Source organism: Carassius auratus, chromosome 25 (genome assembly GCF_003368295.1).
Source record: "Carassius auratus strain Wakin chromosome 25, ASM336829v1, whole genome shotgun sequence".
Taxonomy (NCBI): domain Eukaryota; kingdom Metazoa; phylum Chordata; class Actinopteri; order Cypriniformes; family Cyprinidae; genus Carassius; species Carassius auratus.
Genome location: NC_039267.1, coordinates 5,585,483 through 5,601,905, shown reverse-complemented (window position 1 = coordinate 5,601,905; position 16,423 = coordinate 5,585,483). Strand labels below are relative to the sequence as shown.

Genomic DNA, 16,423 nt, shown 5'->3' with positions numbered 1-16,423 from the left:
TCTGAAGTGTTTGGACAATTAATGCCGTAGAAAAATGGGTCAGGATTTTGCATGTAAAAAAACAATCTGCATTGCGCTTTATCTGGCATCCATTGGGATTATGTCTGACTCAGTTTTAATGATAGTTTATTCATTACTTTCGGCCCTGAATTCAGAGAAATTATTATTTGTCTCCATTCAGAGATAATTAAACATCTTTAAAAAACAAATATAAAGATACCAGTTACTAGGAGTCTGGTCTTATAACCACTGTATTTGCCTTTTAGTATATTATATTGTATTTCTAATTTCTATTATATTGTATTTCTGATTGGCATTCAAGTGTTTAAACAATATTAACATTGCAGAAACTTTTTTTCCCCTGTAGGTTTAAATGAAAAACTAATATTAACATAATTTAACATTTTGACTGATTTAGGTTAATTAGATTCGAGAAGTGGCGAGTTGTGATATGCCAGTCTCAAATATCATTATGGATAACTAAACATAATAATAGTAATAAATAATATACAAAAATGTGGAAAATAACACTAACTCTTAACGTGGTGACTCTTGAGTATTTGATGCGCTTGAGATCAACATAATGAGACAGCGCCACCTGTTGGACACATAGGGTCTTCAATTTTTATGTACCTGTCAGGTATAAAAGACTATCTATCTATCTATCTATCTATCTATCTATCTATCTATCTATCTATCTATCTATCTATCTATCTATCTATCTATCTATCTATCTATCTATCTATCTATCAGGCAACATGGGCGATTAATGGAGTTCAGCTCGCCCTCGGACGTCAAAATATGCGTTTTTACGCAGATTAATAAATCAAGGGGGCACATTCAAAATATAACTTAGTGAAAGCTTCCTGAGCAAACAGCGCGAGGAAGTGTTTTGCAAGATTGACGTGGCTCCGCGGTGACAACTGGCCTGTTTTTACACCTTCCCTCTAAATAAGGAAGCGGCCCGTGGGGCATATGACCGCTGGTCCAATTTGGGAGCTGCCAACGAAGCCCATCATCATCACGCCCCATGTTCTCTCGCGCTCACTGTCCCCGGGGCCGCTCGCGTGGATTGACAGCGATTGGGTTTTGGCGTTCAAACTGACCCCCGGCGGCGAGGTCAGCGTGATGTCATCCTGAAGGTGAGTGATGTCATACAGAAGATCTCCCAGGCAAGGTGAGCTCGAATTTTGGTGAGTGTGTGGTGCTCCCCGTCCAGAGAGGTGAAACATGGTAATCATCATAACCGCCACCGCCACCAGCTCAAGCTCTGCCGCTCTGCTCTTCTCATCTACCGAGGGGCTTATTGCGTTACACGCTCGCAGCCCCGACCTGCCTTCCAAAAATAAGCCCTTGCCACCATGCCGAAAGAAGAAAAACAAGAGTGGTATTTTTAGGGGCTTTAATTTTGACCACGTGCCCCGAGGGTAAACCGGATGGCCACTGCGCAAAGGTTCCTCATCAGTATGTGCGAGAGCAGCGGGCGCTGGACGTGGACTGCGGTTGTTCTGCTGGGCTTTCTGCTTGGGATCGTGTCCTCCTACCCCATCTCGAACAGGACTAATGCAACTCCACTGGAGAAAAGGTGGGAGAGGCTCTTTTCCCGCTCCGTTTTGGGGATCTCGGTGGAGAAATCGGACCTGAACTGGGAGAATGACTATTTGCTGGGCATTAAGAGAGTGCGGAGGCTGTACTGCAATGTGGGCATCGGGTTTCACCTGCAGGTCCTGCCAGACGGAAGGATAAACGGTGTCCATAATGAGAACCAGTACAGTGAGTTGCATCCAGAAATGTCATGCATGACGCGTTATACCAGGGATGGATGATGACTGAATGAATAGCTCATTTTTATTTTATTTTAGTATATATATATATATATATATATATATATATATATATATATATATATATATATATATATATATATATATATATATATATATAATAATGCTACATTAAATATGTATTTTAAAATTTGTTTTATTATTATTATTATTCATATTTTCACATGTGTCCTAAAGCAATGACATATCTATTAAAATAAACCCTAGTGTCAATCACTGTCAAATTTCCCAAGGCTCAAACATGACACGAATGCTTGGACGGATTTAGACGGCAACTAATTTTACACAACGTCCATCTGCTTGTTGTACATGCCAGAACTGCAGGGCTTTTTTCCATGTCACAGTAAAAGAAATGAGCCAGCATGAGAGAAAATGCAGAACAAAGGCTCTGTGCATCTCCTGGATCCACCCAATGGTGCAGAACGCATTCTGCAGATTGAGTGAATGAGCTGTTGTGTGCCACATTGTCGTGTATGTAACTGATGTTCTGTTCAATCAGGTCTCATAGAAATCTCAGCGGTAGAGCGAGGAGTGGTTAGTCTATACGGCGTGAGAAGCAAGCTGTTTGTCGCAATGAGCAGCCACGGAAGGTTATATGGAACGGTAGGTATGCCTTTCGTTTGATTTCATTGTATTGTGCAGAACACCCCACTTCAGTCTTGCAGTGTCAAATAGGTCAGTGACAAATAAGGATTCATAATAGCAATATCATTCGAGTACTTGAGCGATAACAGCTCTATATCAGTGACTGAGTGCCGAAAAGGCAATCACAGCCACTGATACTGAGCCAGTATCACTCGAGTACGAGAGTGTTATTGCGTTTATAAAACAGTTCGACAGCATGAGTGTAAATATATAAGAAAAATAACAACACAGTGTCTTTAAAAACCCTTTTTAGTGGAACTACTTCCTTCCGCCACGGATTCAAATCACAGTTTGACAGTTTAATGGCTGAGCCTAATTCGAAAACGTCACTTTAGAACTAGTAACGAAGGAACGCTGAGATGTTTAATTAAAACATATTGCATTACTTAAAAGCTCACTGTATTATGTAGACTATTGTGAGTTAGAGATGGACTGAGCGAGTGTGATTACCTGCACCTGATACAGCATTCATTTTTCAGCTCAATCTCATATTCACAATAAAACCTTAGTTTGAATGTCCGCTGAGGAAAGCGATATCTTTGTCGTACTATCTTTCAACTGTTAAGGGTGATTTCTGATGACAGAGCTGATCAGTGCATTTGTTAACTGTGTCTTACAAGCTGTTATTAAAAGTAAAAAATAACTTCCATTTCAATCTCTTTCATTATGAAAGTCTTAAATGCTGTATCGTAAAAAATTACTTGTCTCCATCTAATTGTGGAACAGCATCACAAAAATCACCATCACGACCACACACAGTTTCCCAATACTAAATACTATATACAGTATATATAAAATACGGTATTATTTATTGAAAAATAAACAACAACAGCCATCATAAAAGCCCTCCTCTTATACACAGCATTAAAGTTACGTAAAATATAACGTGATGAGATTTTGCCTTCAGCCGAAACTATTTTCTCTGGAACAAATAATAGATTCATGAAACCAAAGACTGCCCATCAGATTCACCCAAAATCGCAAGCGAAGTGATAGAAACAGTGAAAGGGCATTCCTGTGGTGATACCAGTTCAATATTTCACGGTTCTCACCCAAACAGATTTGAGAACCAGAACAAACTGTTGTATAACTGGTCTTAGATTATAAAAATTCCAAGTGTAATGGCAAGGCTTAGAATGTAGGCTAGTCTTTGTATGTCTTAAGATGGTTTCGTAAAGCAAGTTTTGTATGTTTCTTTATTTAATGGCTCTAAACTGTCAAGTGGTGTAACCATTAAGATAAAGGCCTATGTAATTTGAATGTGAATGTGGCTTATACAATCAAAAACAGTTTTCAACAAACATCATAAATATCAAGACATTTTCTTACTTCATTTGAACCTGAACAAAATGTGGCTTGTCTTAAAGGTCACATCAACATCAGACATTTTTGACTCACAAAATTTCAAATTATCAACATTGGGCCGAATGGTTCTCGTTGCGAAACTGTGCCGTTCTATGCTGATCTAGGCCATTTGGCACAGTTTGGTTTCTGTTTTAACTGTATTTGGCTGGTGCTATGAGACCAGGATTGGAATGTTCATAACCTTGAAAACTGAACAAATAATAGCCAACAGTGAAATGATAAGTGAAATTGGAGTTAGCTAGCATAATGTGTATAACTGATGAGAAATATGTGTTGAAAACACTTTAGAAACCATTATTCAAAAATCATAATTTTAATCGTACCGGCCTGAAACGTTTTCCTCTGAAAATGGAAGTAGAACCATTCGGCAAGATGGTGTAATCTTTTTAATCAAGCTGAAATAAAATACATTTTAATGCACTAAAAAAAATAAAAATAAAGTCAAGTCATTGACCCAAATGCATATTTTTTTTAAGCTGCCTTTGGTTTATTTTGAAGTTCACACAAATATAAGCACCATAGTCTGGAATATGTCATTCTCTTTGGAAATGTCTTGATTCTTTAGCTTTACTTGATAATACATTCAGTACATTGACTTGTCCTTCATTCTTAATAACAATTGGCTCTTATGAGCTGTGATGTTGTGCATGGCTTGAGAAATTTGATCTTCTTTGCACTTGGATTACTTAGATGTCAGATCTCAGCATGAGTAACAGCGACATACACTGATAGTTCTGTGGAACCTGTCCATTCCACAAAAGGTTCTTTACACTTAGAAAAAAATATTTTTAAGAACTGTTCACTGAAAGGATCTTTGGGTAGCCAAAAATAGTTCTTCTATGGCATCACTTTGAACCTTTATTTTTAAGAGTGTAGAACAAACCATCTAACTAAATTCTTTCTCCAGGTTCCTTCATTGTCAATTGTTTGTGATAGTCAATCATTGTCAGTGGCAGCAGCTTCTACTTTTTTTTAAACACATAAATTAATTGTGAACTCAGAGCTTTGTTTAGCATACAGACTATGTGCATGTTATTAACAGTTCCACATTTCTGCGCAAGCGATAAATCTGATGTATTGATAAAATCTGTTAATTAAAGTTGCTTAAAAGAGATGCTGTTGGCACAGTCAGAGATCAGTTAAGCAGCCAAAGTCATTTTTACGCAACAGAAATTGGAGATAAAACTGATGGACTGATAAGTTTGGCTTTTCAGATATTCAGCTGATTGGCATCTCCATTAGAAGCGGCATGGGCCTTGAAAACGAATCTAACATTCAATCCACATGCATATTATGTGATGATTCTGAAAGATGTTGAAAAAACATTATTCACACTGAGGAATATAGAATTAACTTTGGTTTTTAAAACTTTTCTCAGTTAGATCATTACTGGTGTCAGATCAACTATAGTGTTGGGAGTTTTCCTGCATTTAAATTAGAAAGGGGTGTATATTGAGAGTATGTGATGAAGAAGTAGTGTATGTGGCTTACAAGAAGGATGGGAGGAGTAATATCATCTAACTATCTAATGCATCCCATTTTTAGAGGGCCTTCCGTGACGAGTGCAAGTTCAAGGAGACACTGCTGCCCAACAATTACAACGCATATGAGTCTTCCATTTACAAGGGCTTTTATATCGCCCTCAGCAAACACGGCCGCTTGAAGCGAGGCTACAAGGCTTCCCCAGCAATGACTGTCACACATTTCCTCCCACGTTTATGAGCAAACCTGGCAATAACACAATGATTTGCACATGCTGGATGTTTCTCGTAGGTAACCCGAACATGCTAAGAGGTGAACTGCAATGAACTAAAATAACACTTACAGTATTTATTCTCGTTGAAATAATAATAATATATGTATATTTCGGTAGCTTACTTTGTGTCTGAACTTTGTGTACATGCCATTCTTTGCTGCTTATGATTTCTATTATGAATATTATGAGAGTCGAGGAGCTTTTTTTGCTCTCACTTTTTATGGGTGCTTGCCATAACTGGTGTAAACCTTACCCGGCATTGGACTAACATCCTTAGCTTTTACAGTGAAATGGATACTTTTTATTACCTCAAAGAGCCACGTCCGCATTGAAAAAAAGTTATGGAGGGTAAAAGAAATATCAGTTTACTCTGATCTTCATCTGTTCCACCATTTTTGAAAGCACTTATTTTCATGATTAGGTGGTGCCTTAGCCTCTGCTATTTTGCCTCCTTTTATGCATGCAAGAAAGAGGTTTTTGTTCCATATTTAGATTAATAACCAAATAGTCGTCATTAAAAACCGATTGCATGCATCCTTATTGGGAGTTAACTCAGAGAGGGCTATTTTACACCTCAAGTAAGTTCAGAATTTGACTGAAAGTCTGTGGACGGCTAGTCCTGAAAGGTTTGGGTGCTTCCATTTGAATGAATACTTATCAAGCTTGTGAAATGCATTAACCTTGAATTATGTGGCACGATTATATGATAGCATAGCTATTGCTTAGTGATAAGAAAACCGCTGATTTGATTGATCAGATTTAATATAGCGTGTGATTATGTCCTTTTTTAATCATATGTATTTATATTAGTCATTGGTGTCTATGTTTTACCTCTACAGTCAGTGAGGGTTTATTCACTAACATGTTGACTGCATACTTGAACTCCTCCTCAGAAAGTCTTTGGAATGTAAAAACCTATACAACCGTCTTAATCTGTTCGAGATAACATCATTTGCGCATTACTTTATGTTTGAATACAAGCATAGACCCGAGCACCTGTGCACACTCTTAAGTTCCCAAGTCAATTGACTTTGTCTAGAGAATTTGCTTTAAGTCGCACTTGAAATTGAATTGAACTCTGATATTTGGACATATTCCCCTTCCCTTGCCCCACCATTTTAAAATATACAATTACAGGAATAGTTCACCCAAAAATGTAAATAAAAAAAAAAAAAAAATGTGGAGAAATTTAGCATTACTTTAGGCTACTTGTTCACCAATGGATCCTCTGCAGTGAATGGGTGCCGTCAGATTGAGTCCAAACAGCTTTAAAAGAAATCAAAATAATCTGTGTGGATAACTTGTAGATTATTGTGATGACCACAAAACTGATCAGATGTTTGGACTCTTATTCTGACGGCACCCATTCACTGCAGAGGATCTATTAGTGAGCAAGTAATATAATTAGAAATTTCTCCAAATCTGTTCCAATAAAGAAACAAACTCATCTACATCTTGGATGTTCTGAGGGTGAGTACATTTCAAGTAAATTTTAATTTTTGGGGTAAACTTCTTTAAACTTCTTTAAAGGAAATAAAGGCTCCTTTAAATTCAAATAATAACTAATTTATTATTAGCATATTCAGTTAAAGTCTGAGGCTCTCATTTTCCATCTTCTCTTTACTTGTGGTTGCTGCTCACACTGCAACAATCAAGATTTGTTTTTCTTTGATACTATACCCTTAAAACAAGTGCAAAACACGTTGTGTTCGAACACGTGTTGCATTTCTGACGTAGCTGCAATGTGCAGGAAAGAATGAAAGGTTTGATAATCACTGCAGGACTAAGAACATACTGACCTTGATTTCTCTTGCATCACTGCTTCTACTTGACATTTTGAGACATCTTAATGATACGAAGGAGAAGGATGTTATTTTTATAACAGTTATGGCTGGGATGTTTGAGCCAGGTACACGGATATTTAGATTATATACAATATGCTCATGGAGTGTGTTTGTGACTTTTTTTCTCAAAGGTATATTTCACCCAAACAAAATGGATTACTCACCCTTATCTTGATCCAAACCTGCATGACATTTTGTCTTCTGTGGAAAGTAAAAGAAGGTATTTAGAAGAATGTTTTGGACCTCATTGACTCATTATTTGGGCACTTAAGAACAGAAGTTACACAGGCTTAGAACGACATGAGGGTGAATAAATAATGACAGAATTTTAATTTTTGGGTGAACTGTCAAAGAAAAATTAAAACTGTGGTCATTTTTTTTGGTTCTGGGAATAAAGATTGATTTTTAGCTGTGCTATGTTGAAAATATGAACTATATATTAGTACTGACGGATATGGATTTAAAATTCTTTCTATCCCAAATATGGCATGCAATGTGATTGCTTCAATGAAACTGTCAAAATGTCTGCTTTTTATGTATGTGATGACTGATGTTAATTTATTGATATGTATCTCCACTGTACCCTGTCCTCTATCACATTTCTGATCTCTTTGAACTTAGATGAAATGAATAGAATTTTGCATGGTTTTTAATGCAAAATGATACAGAAATGTGCATCTAGAAGTTAAGCCCTCTAAACTAAGTGCTTATACAGAAACAGCTATTTCTCATGTAAGTTCCACCGGTTTCTTTGTACTGTACTTTGTCTCCAGCTTTGAAATGGCCCCATTTGTGGCTTGTGAGATGATTGTAAGGGGTGGTGCATGTTTGGGTGTCCTTGTACGTATGCAGCCTTTGTGTTTTCTCAGTTTTGTATTCCTGCACTGAGGGGCAGACGCCCCCTCCAAATTCCCCTCCTATTTTCTAACATATACCTCACCTTCTGCCTTAGTTCCAATTTGTTGAAATGATTGTAAGATTTGTTGGAGACAACAAGCTTTTTGCCAATCGTATTGTTCTCTGAAAAAAAGAAGAAAAAATGAGTAAGAATTCTAGTATATTAAGAAAATGTTTCCTTTTATTTTTATACGTATGTGCTGTGCACAACAGCCAACTGTATTACTGAAATGAAAATAAAAGGTTGTTTTTTAGCCTCTGTGTTTTTGTATTATACTTTAATCATAATTAAAATGTTTGTTTTTTTATTTAAACAGGTCTGAAATATTTAGTAGGAGGTTTAAAAATATGGATAGAATTAGTTGGGTTAGCGCCCCCTCATGTGGTCAAAATCAGAAATGCATAAGTTTTTGCCTAAAATTACCATTCTGTATCTTTTACATTTTATTTCACATACCTTTAAATAATTAGACCCACAAATAGCCAACCAAATAAATAAATATGTCATATTTTTATCTTGTAAGACTGTAGCATTTACCTAAAAATATAAAATATCTTAAATATAAGATATATCAGCTAAAAAAGCAGATATTGGTCAAAATGGAAATAAATTAATTAAAAACAGCATGAATGAATGAATGAATGACAACGTACATTAGATATACAGCCATTTCAGATTGTGTGAATAGCATAATATGGGTTATATTTTTCTATAAAATAAAGATAAACACGTATGCACAAAAGAAAGCATTGAAGAGGTGAGAAATAAAAATGACGCTACTGGTGCAAAATATCAAGTAGCACAAGTTGTAACTTCAGAATTTGTCCCTTCAAAACTAGGTTAACTTTTATTTAAAGCTGGTGAACCCGACCTCTGGTTACAACTGCCAATCTGATCAACTTTAAAGTTCTTGGTCTGCAAACATGACCGTTGAACTAATTTCCCCCAATTATATAAACTAGCAGTGAATTGCCCAGTGTATCCTGAGCTCTTGCCTGAATCAGTCTGATCATGCACACAGTCCCTCTTCTCTGTCTGGCTGCTCTCACCTCTGCACTAATAACTTGTCATCCTATACAAAAAGAAAAAATGCAAACAGATTTAACAAGAGAAAATCTGAGCAATATGGAGACCATGATTCGTACATATGGATATTTCCTGATGATGAAATTTAGTAAAAGACTGAGGAAAGCCATCTATCATGAGACCAAAGGTAAGTTGTTTTTTCTTTATACATAAACAGGCATTTCTACACATTTTGACTATTTTAATAACATAACTGGTGCTCTTTTAATTCATAAAGAAGCTGATTTAATGAAGAAAAGCAAGGACTGCTTCTTACCACTTCATATTAAAACAAATAATATGGTGTGCTTGGATGCAACAAAAAACACATATATTTCAGTGAGTAAACTGAAGTAAACTTTCATTTCTTGTTTTTGTTTCTAATCAACAATATATGATTTTATGTTTAAAGACTTTAGCGATTCAAATTACTATAATGGATTAATATATAATTATTATAGCTAAAAGGATTTAATAATTAAAAAAAGCTTTAACAAAACACTTTATTATCCTCAGGTTGATGGCATTAACAAGGACTGCTTTAAAATAGTTCACAGAAAGAATTCCCATCATGCTTCGTGTCCATGGAGTGGTGATGCATTGATCAAGCTAGTTGGAGGTAAAAGCCACACCGAGGCGTATAGTGCAGAATTACATCATTCTCTGCAGTCAAACAACCATAAAACAGATCGCAGACTGAGAAGAAGCCAGTATATTGACCCATCTGATCCCTTGGGATCTGAGAATCCCAGATCAAGGACTGCTAATTATCAAAGACCAAATCAAGAGCATGAGCACAAGCGCAGCCGTAATGTTTCTAAAGAAACCATCACTTCCTATGATGACCCTCTACACGTACTGCTCTCCAAGAGCCCTGTCAGTCCAAACTTACAAAAACAGAAGAACCACAAGCAAGTTGCACCATCTGATCCATTCTGAACAAATTACTGACCTTCTAAAGATAAAAGTTAATTAACGATTGCACCAAATAAGCCTTGCACCAAAGAAAACCATCTGTAGAACACCCAGGAGGACATTTTTGGGGGGGAGGGGGCCGGGGATTCCTAAAACCAATACACCGACCCAAAAATATAAAAAACTCATAATGTAACGTTAAGAAACCAAATGGTTTTTTCACAAGAATTGCATATGATGCAATCCTGGGCCTCAGGACCTCAGCTGGTGTTGAGGCTAGTTTAGGTCACTGTTTGTCAGTCCTTTCACCTTTTCAAGTCAGTTAAAATTTAAACAACCTTGCAATGAATGTTTACAGTCGAATGATGAAGGTAATATCATGAAATACTAAGTAGATGGTGCTGGCCACCTCTACTAAATTATTTTTTTAAAGTACTGATGTATTTTTATTTATTATTTTTTATATTATTTTCTTTAATTAAAATATTACCTCAAAAATGTATCAAATGCAATTTTTTTTTTGTTTGCTTTTAATAGCTATTCCTTTCAAGAATTCTTAGGAGAGTAATTGCCTGTATTTATGCTGTGTGAAATGATGTATAATGCATAATGAAATACACATATGAATTTTAGAAAAAAAATATATATATATAATGAATGCATTCAAACAATAAAGGATTTTAAATATTTTTTCTTAGTTTCCCATCCTTCTTAATGAGTTTCCCATTAAATCTGATAAATTTAAGCTCTCCGAAGTTTCTCAGCACAGTATATAAAAACCATCACGGATGTATTATATGATTAAATTGTTGTTGTGATTTAATGTCTATTTTCTGAAATCAGATTTTTCACATTAATGTGTGATGATGATTAGAATCAAGTACTTTGACAGCAAACAGCAAGATAAAGATACTGACAGTCTATTTAATCTATTTAACTCTGTTGCTATTTGCATTGGAATGAAACCAAGTGGATTTTTTGATGTTTGTTTTTAGTGATTATGTAATTTTGGAAGAGACAAACAGTGTTTGTAACCAAATATATCTTTTCTTTCATCAACAGATTGTTCAAAGATGCAATCTGGGTACATGAGTTTGCAGAAATAAATCAATTCTCTCAACAAACACCTTAAAATGAGACCAGAGCAGCTGAATATCTTCAATATCGACTGTTCTGTCCTGTTGAAGTACATGTCAGGACACTCTGCAACTATTATCCAAATATGAGGCACAGATGCATACACAAAATATTCTGTTTTTAAATATCCATTTTTAGGTTCAACATTAATTTAGGGCAGGTTGTAATAGTCATGATTCAAAGATGAAAACAAAAGTGAACCTAAATGACTTTGTAAGGAAACATTGCATAATATTAGAGAGACAGCAGCAATTCCAACGAGGGGGAAAAATACAAGAACATGGATGGAGAATATATTTATTTAATTAAAATGTATACTTTCATAGCATTCAAAATGAAATCAATAACTTACACAAACACTCCCTTACAGAATATTAAATAGTTTTAAGAGCCAATATTTAATACTGTCAGTGTCTAAATGGTAAAGACAAATACAAAATAATATAATATAGGACTGATAAGTTATATATATCTATAACTGAAACCCTTCAGATATTTGTTTCAAATATTGTCTTTTAAAAAGTTGACAAGTTTTGTCTATCACAAAATTCTGTATTTTGGTTAAAGTGATTGAATACAGTAGGACTTCTTTTTTTTTTGGCGTACCATGTAAACATTTTGTTGATTTCTTACGTTTTACCTTATAAATGTTAAAACTGTTGTTCTTAATCTAAATCTAAGCCTTGATGTCAAGTCAAGTAACCTTTATTTATATAGCGCTTTAAACAAAATACATTGCGTCAAAGCAACTGAACAACATTCATTAGGAAAACAGTGTGTCAATAACGCAAAATGATAGTTAAAGGCAGTTCATCATTAAATTCAGTGATGTCATCTCTGTTCAGTTGTGATCTCTTCTGTTAATGAACACACATTTCACATCTGAAAGTGCAGGGTCTACATTATTACATTTCAAAGTGATAAGAAATCGGCACATTCCGGTGTTGGGGCAGATGGAATACCTTTGAGAAGGGTCTAAACCATGGGGCATGGGGCACTTCAGGTCCTCAAAGAAATACTTCATAGCTATGCTCATATAAGCCCCATGGCCAACCACCAGGGCATGGACAGGCACATTCAAGACTCCATCATCTGGAAGTCCTGCTTGAGCCCTGTCAGTTTCATCTGCTAGGGATGTTCCACCATCTTGTATTTTGTCTTGATGTTCATTAGCTATTCGGTGGAACATAGTCTTGAGAAAACCCTTGATTCGCACTTTTACCTGAAAACAAAAAAGGCTTTCTTTATACTGTAAAAATATATTAAAATAGCATTATTAAAAAATGCTATGAAATATTCCAGCCAGGAAATACATGTCAGCTTTAGTATTGTCAAAGAACAATTCTACCAAGTGTCATGACACAGGATAGTTGGATATCACAGACAGTGAAGGATACATCTGATATATCTACAACTAAGGTAACTCAGTAGAAAGGACGTGATACAATGATTGAATCTGAATGCACTTTGTTGCATTGCAGCATTTTTCATAATTGGATGCAGCAAGTTTTGCCATTTAGTTTCTTTCACCCCCCCCCCCCCCCCCCCCCCCCCCCCCCCCCCAAAAAAAAAGATTTTACCTGCTCCATGGTCTCTCCCTCAGGCGGAGTGAACTCTGGCAGAGGCTGTCCGGCTGCTTTAGCCATGTTTTTCATTTCTATAACTCGTCCTCCCTCAGCTATACCAAAACTCTGGAGAAAAGAAATAGGTTTGAGATGCATATGAAAAGTTGCTCAGAATGGACAGACTTTGAGCTGACATTTTTCTTATTTAATCAAGCGGTAGTGTGTACTTACTCTCTCTTTAAGTGATGGATCTGCTACTAGCTCTATATCAGGACAGGTTCTGTTGTTCCTCGCAATGATCTCTGCGGTCTGTTAATTCAATGATAATTAAAGACGTGATTAGGCAAATAATAAAAGCGTCAACAAATACACACAAAGAAAGTAGTCTTTGTCATAAGAGGGGCAAGTGCAACCTTATAACAATATCGGTAGCACTTTATTTTACAGTCCTGTTCCTCATGTATATACTATGCACTTATTATAGTAATTACAATAACTATGTAATAACTAGGTACTTACCCTGAACCTTCCCCTAAACCTACCCCATGTAGTTACCTTGTATTACAAGAACTTTCTTAGATAAATACACTGTAAGTACACTATAAGTACAAGTTAGTACACGTACTGTAAAATAAAGTGCAACCACAATATCTTATGGCAGAAATTGTCTGACTCCAGATATGAGTATTATTAACAATTTCTGTATCACATTAAATATACTTATTAATACTCAAAACTACTCACTTTAATGATTACCGAATCCAATACAAGGAAGCATGCATTAACAACTCATTTGACCTGGATTTGATTTGGGTTATTTGGTCAGATTTCTGGAGAAACATCTCCCTCTACCTGTGGCCAGACTGTATGACTTCTGCAAGTATGTTTCTGCTTACCTGCTTGGCACGTTTCATGTCACTGACAAACACATTTGTGAATTTTACATCCCTGAGGTACTGACCAGCAGCCTCAGACTGCTGTATCCCAATTTCAGAAAGTGGAGAGTCTATTTTCTGACCTAAAGCAAAGAAATGATAGATTTAGTTTGAAATTAGAAGAGCATTTGCTGAGATACAGTAAAAAGGACAATAATTAATGCTTGTTATTAATAGTGTAATGGAATGAAGGAAGGGGCACTAATGGTTGGGAAGGTTGGGAAGGTTGGGAAGTCGTGGCCTAATGGTTAGAGGGTTGGACTCCCAATCGAAGGGTTGTGGGTTCTAGTCTCGGGCCGGACGGAATTGAGGGTGGAGGGAGTGCATGTACAATTCTCTCCACCTTCAATACCACGACTTAGGTGCCCTTGAGCAAGGCATCGAACCCCCAACTGCTCCCCGGGCGCCGCAGCATAAAAATGGCTGCCCACTGCTCCGGGTGTGTGCTCACAGTGTGTGTGTGTGTGTGTTCACTGCTCTGTGTGTGTGCATTTCGGATGGATTAAATGCAGAGCACAAATTCTGAGTATGGGTCACCATACCTGGCTGAATGTCACTTCACTATGAAGGAAGGGGCACTGATAGTTAGGGGATAACAGATAATGAGTTTTTTTTCCTTGAAAAAGAAAACAAAATACCTTGTAAAAGGCCATCTTTGTTGCACTGCGTCTCACCACTGGTAAAGCAAAACGGTATGATCAATAAAAACTGCATTTGTAACCAGCACACACCTTTTTACATACAAAAGTTACAATTGTAATTGTAATGGGTCTATTGTAAATAGACACTGATGTTTTTATGTGTTCAAAAAACAAAACAAAACAAGGGATTCTACACAACATCTTGTAATAAAGACAGCAGACTTTGCCCCTATCGTTCAAACATGGACAGTAACGGTAGAACATATTTTTTGTTTTGTTTAATAAAGTAGACCACAGGTTACATCAAATTTGCTTTTGACCTTTCACAGGAAGACGGATTCGTACTGACCTTTAAACATAAGCTACAACAGACAGGAGTAATGTGATATGAGGAGCCCAGTAAACTTTAAACTTAAGAACTATGAGTATATTTAAACTGTACTAAATGTCAATATCTGTTTTATAATTAAAACTGATGTTATATGATTAAAGCTATTATTTTAGATCTTTTTTTGTACCGTTACTGTATCTATAATGTAGTGATTATCAGATGGCTATGTAGAATAACTACGAATGAGAACAAATCTCATTCATAAAACAAAACAAACAACAACCACAAAAAAGCTACTTACTGTCGAACTATCGTTAAGCCAAAAGCGAGCATTGCGCAGCTATAGAGATCCTGTTAACAACGTCGGGAGGTTATATGATGTTCATGCTTTGCGCCCAGGGTCAATCACAAACTGTCCCTCCTCTTGCGTTTTCAAATAGGCGCCTAATTTGCTACTTTGGGGTGAAAGCACTGACAGCGCTATCTCTGCAAGTCACTTGATTAGCCGGAAGTTAGTACGCAATCTACGCATGGCTGGTTCGATTCAATTTCACAAATCGGTTCTTTTGAACGGTTCAAAAACTGCCATTATTTTTGTCAAAACCCAAGTCACTACTCAGTCCCATTAAGCTCTAAGGCTACATTTAGGCTTTTTGTTCGCTTTATTTATAAGAGTCCTTTCTGTAATTTAATTTATCATATGCCAAATCTACTAAATACTTTAAATCATTCACACCGGTTGTACGCTCCAGCTCAACCGATTCCTTGAAAAGATCCGACTCAAAAGAACAATTCATTCACGAATCAGTCATAAGGCTTGTTCGACTTCATGCAGTTTTGCGCAAACCGATCGTCGGCTGACTTGAAGCAGTGCATGCCGGTTAGAAATTTTGTCCGACTTGATACAGCGCTGACGCCACGTGACTGTGACGTGTGCCATCAAAGTACCGCGAGAGCGATTCGAGAGTAGCCGGAGAACTCAGCCAGCGCAGTTTCTGAAGAGCACAGGTTCTGATGACGACACAACTGATCCACGATTGGCTGGATTCACTGATGACACCGATGACGTGCGTTTCAAGTTTATTGCGAGTCCGCTTCAGTTTTAGAAATTCTCATATGGACTTTTAAAACAGTTCAATACGTTTTTATGTCGTCTTCATCTTATAAATCATATTTATTAAATATTGTTTTACTGTATTTACTTTATTGTTAATATAAAGTTTGTGTATGTTTATTTTGCATGACTTTCTTTTTTATACAGACCTTTTACAGTATTCAGCAGCATAACCTATTCAAATGAGCATTTTTAAGAACTAAAATGTTAATCTAAAAAGCTTACAATCTATTGTGGTCATAAATGTATGCTCCTATACAAATGATACATAATACATTATGTTCCTCCATTTGTTTGGTTTCTTCATATTCTCTAGTTTATTTAGCTGTGTTTATACTTCACCTGCATGTGGTTAGCAAACTGCTAAC

The 16,423-nt window shown here is 36.3% G+C and overlaps 3 protein-coding genes across 4 annotated transcripts in view; 2 read left to right on the top strand and 1 right to left on the bottom strand.

Moving 5' to 3' along the window:
- Window positions 1-624: 624 nt before the first annotated feature.
- LOC113043084 (fibroblast growth factor 4B-like) lies at window positions 625-5,619 on the top strand. The gene is made up of 3 exons (XM_026202223.1): window positions 625-1,773; window positions 2,344-2,447; window positions 5,400-5,619. The coding sequence occupies exons 1-3, from the start codon at window positions 1,437-1,439 to the stop codon at window positions 5,574-5,576; spliced, it is 618 nt and encodes a 205-aa protein (XP_026058008.1). The 5' UTR covers window positions 625-1,436; the 3' UTR covers window positions 5,577-5,619.
- Window positions 5,620-9,348: 3,729 nt separating this feature from the next.
- Window positions 9,349-10,890, top strand: LOC113043862 (uncharacterized). The gene is made up of 3 exons (XM_026203442.1): window positions 9,349-9,565; window positions 9,656-9,756; window positions 9,934-10,890. The coding sequence occupies exons 1-3, from the start codon at window positions 9,364-9,366 to the stop codon at window positions 10,354-10,356; spliced, it is 726 nt and encodes a 241-aa protein (XP_026059227.1). The 5' UTR covers window positions 9,349-9,363; the 3' UTR covers window positions 10,357-10,890.
- A 1,134-nt stretch (window positions 10,891-12,024) lies between these two features.
- The window catches only part of LOC113043082 (probable fructose-2,6-bisphosphatase TIGAR A), a 42,453-nt gene continuing 38,054 nt past the window's right edge, over window positions 12,025-16,423 (bottom strand). Inside the window, exons 1-6 of one of the 2 annotated variants that reach the window (XM_026202222.1) lie at window positions 15,243-15,771; window positions 14,608-14,645; window positions 13,931-14,052; window positions 13,266-13,343; window positions 13,050-13,160; window positions 12,025-12,691 (exon numbers count right to left, since the gene is read on the bottom strand). In XM_026202222.1, coding sequence (XP_026058007.1) covers window positions 12,311-12,691; window positions 13,050-13,160; window positions 13,266-13,343; window positions 13,931-14,052; window positions 14,608-14,645; window positions 15,243-15,274 — 762 coding nt within the window. In that variant the 5' untranslated portion in view covers window positions 15,275-15,771 and the 3' untranslated portion in view covers window positions 12,025-12,310. Of the gene's footprint in view, window positions 12,692-13,049; window positions 13,161-13,265; window positions 13,344-13,930; window positions 14,053-14,607; window positions 14,646-15,242; window positions 15,772-16,423 lie in introns of those variants that run through there. The other variant, XM_026202221.1, reaches the window with a different exon arrangement.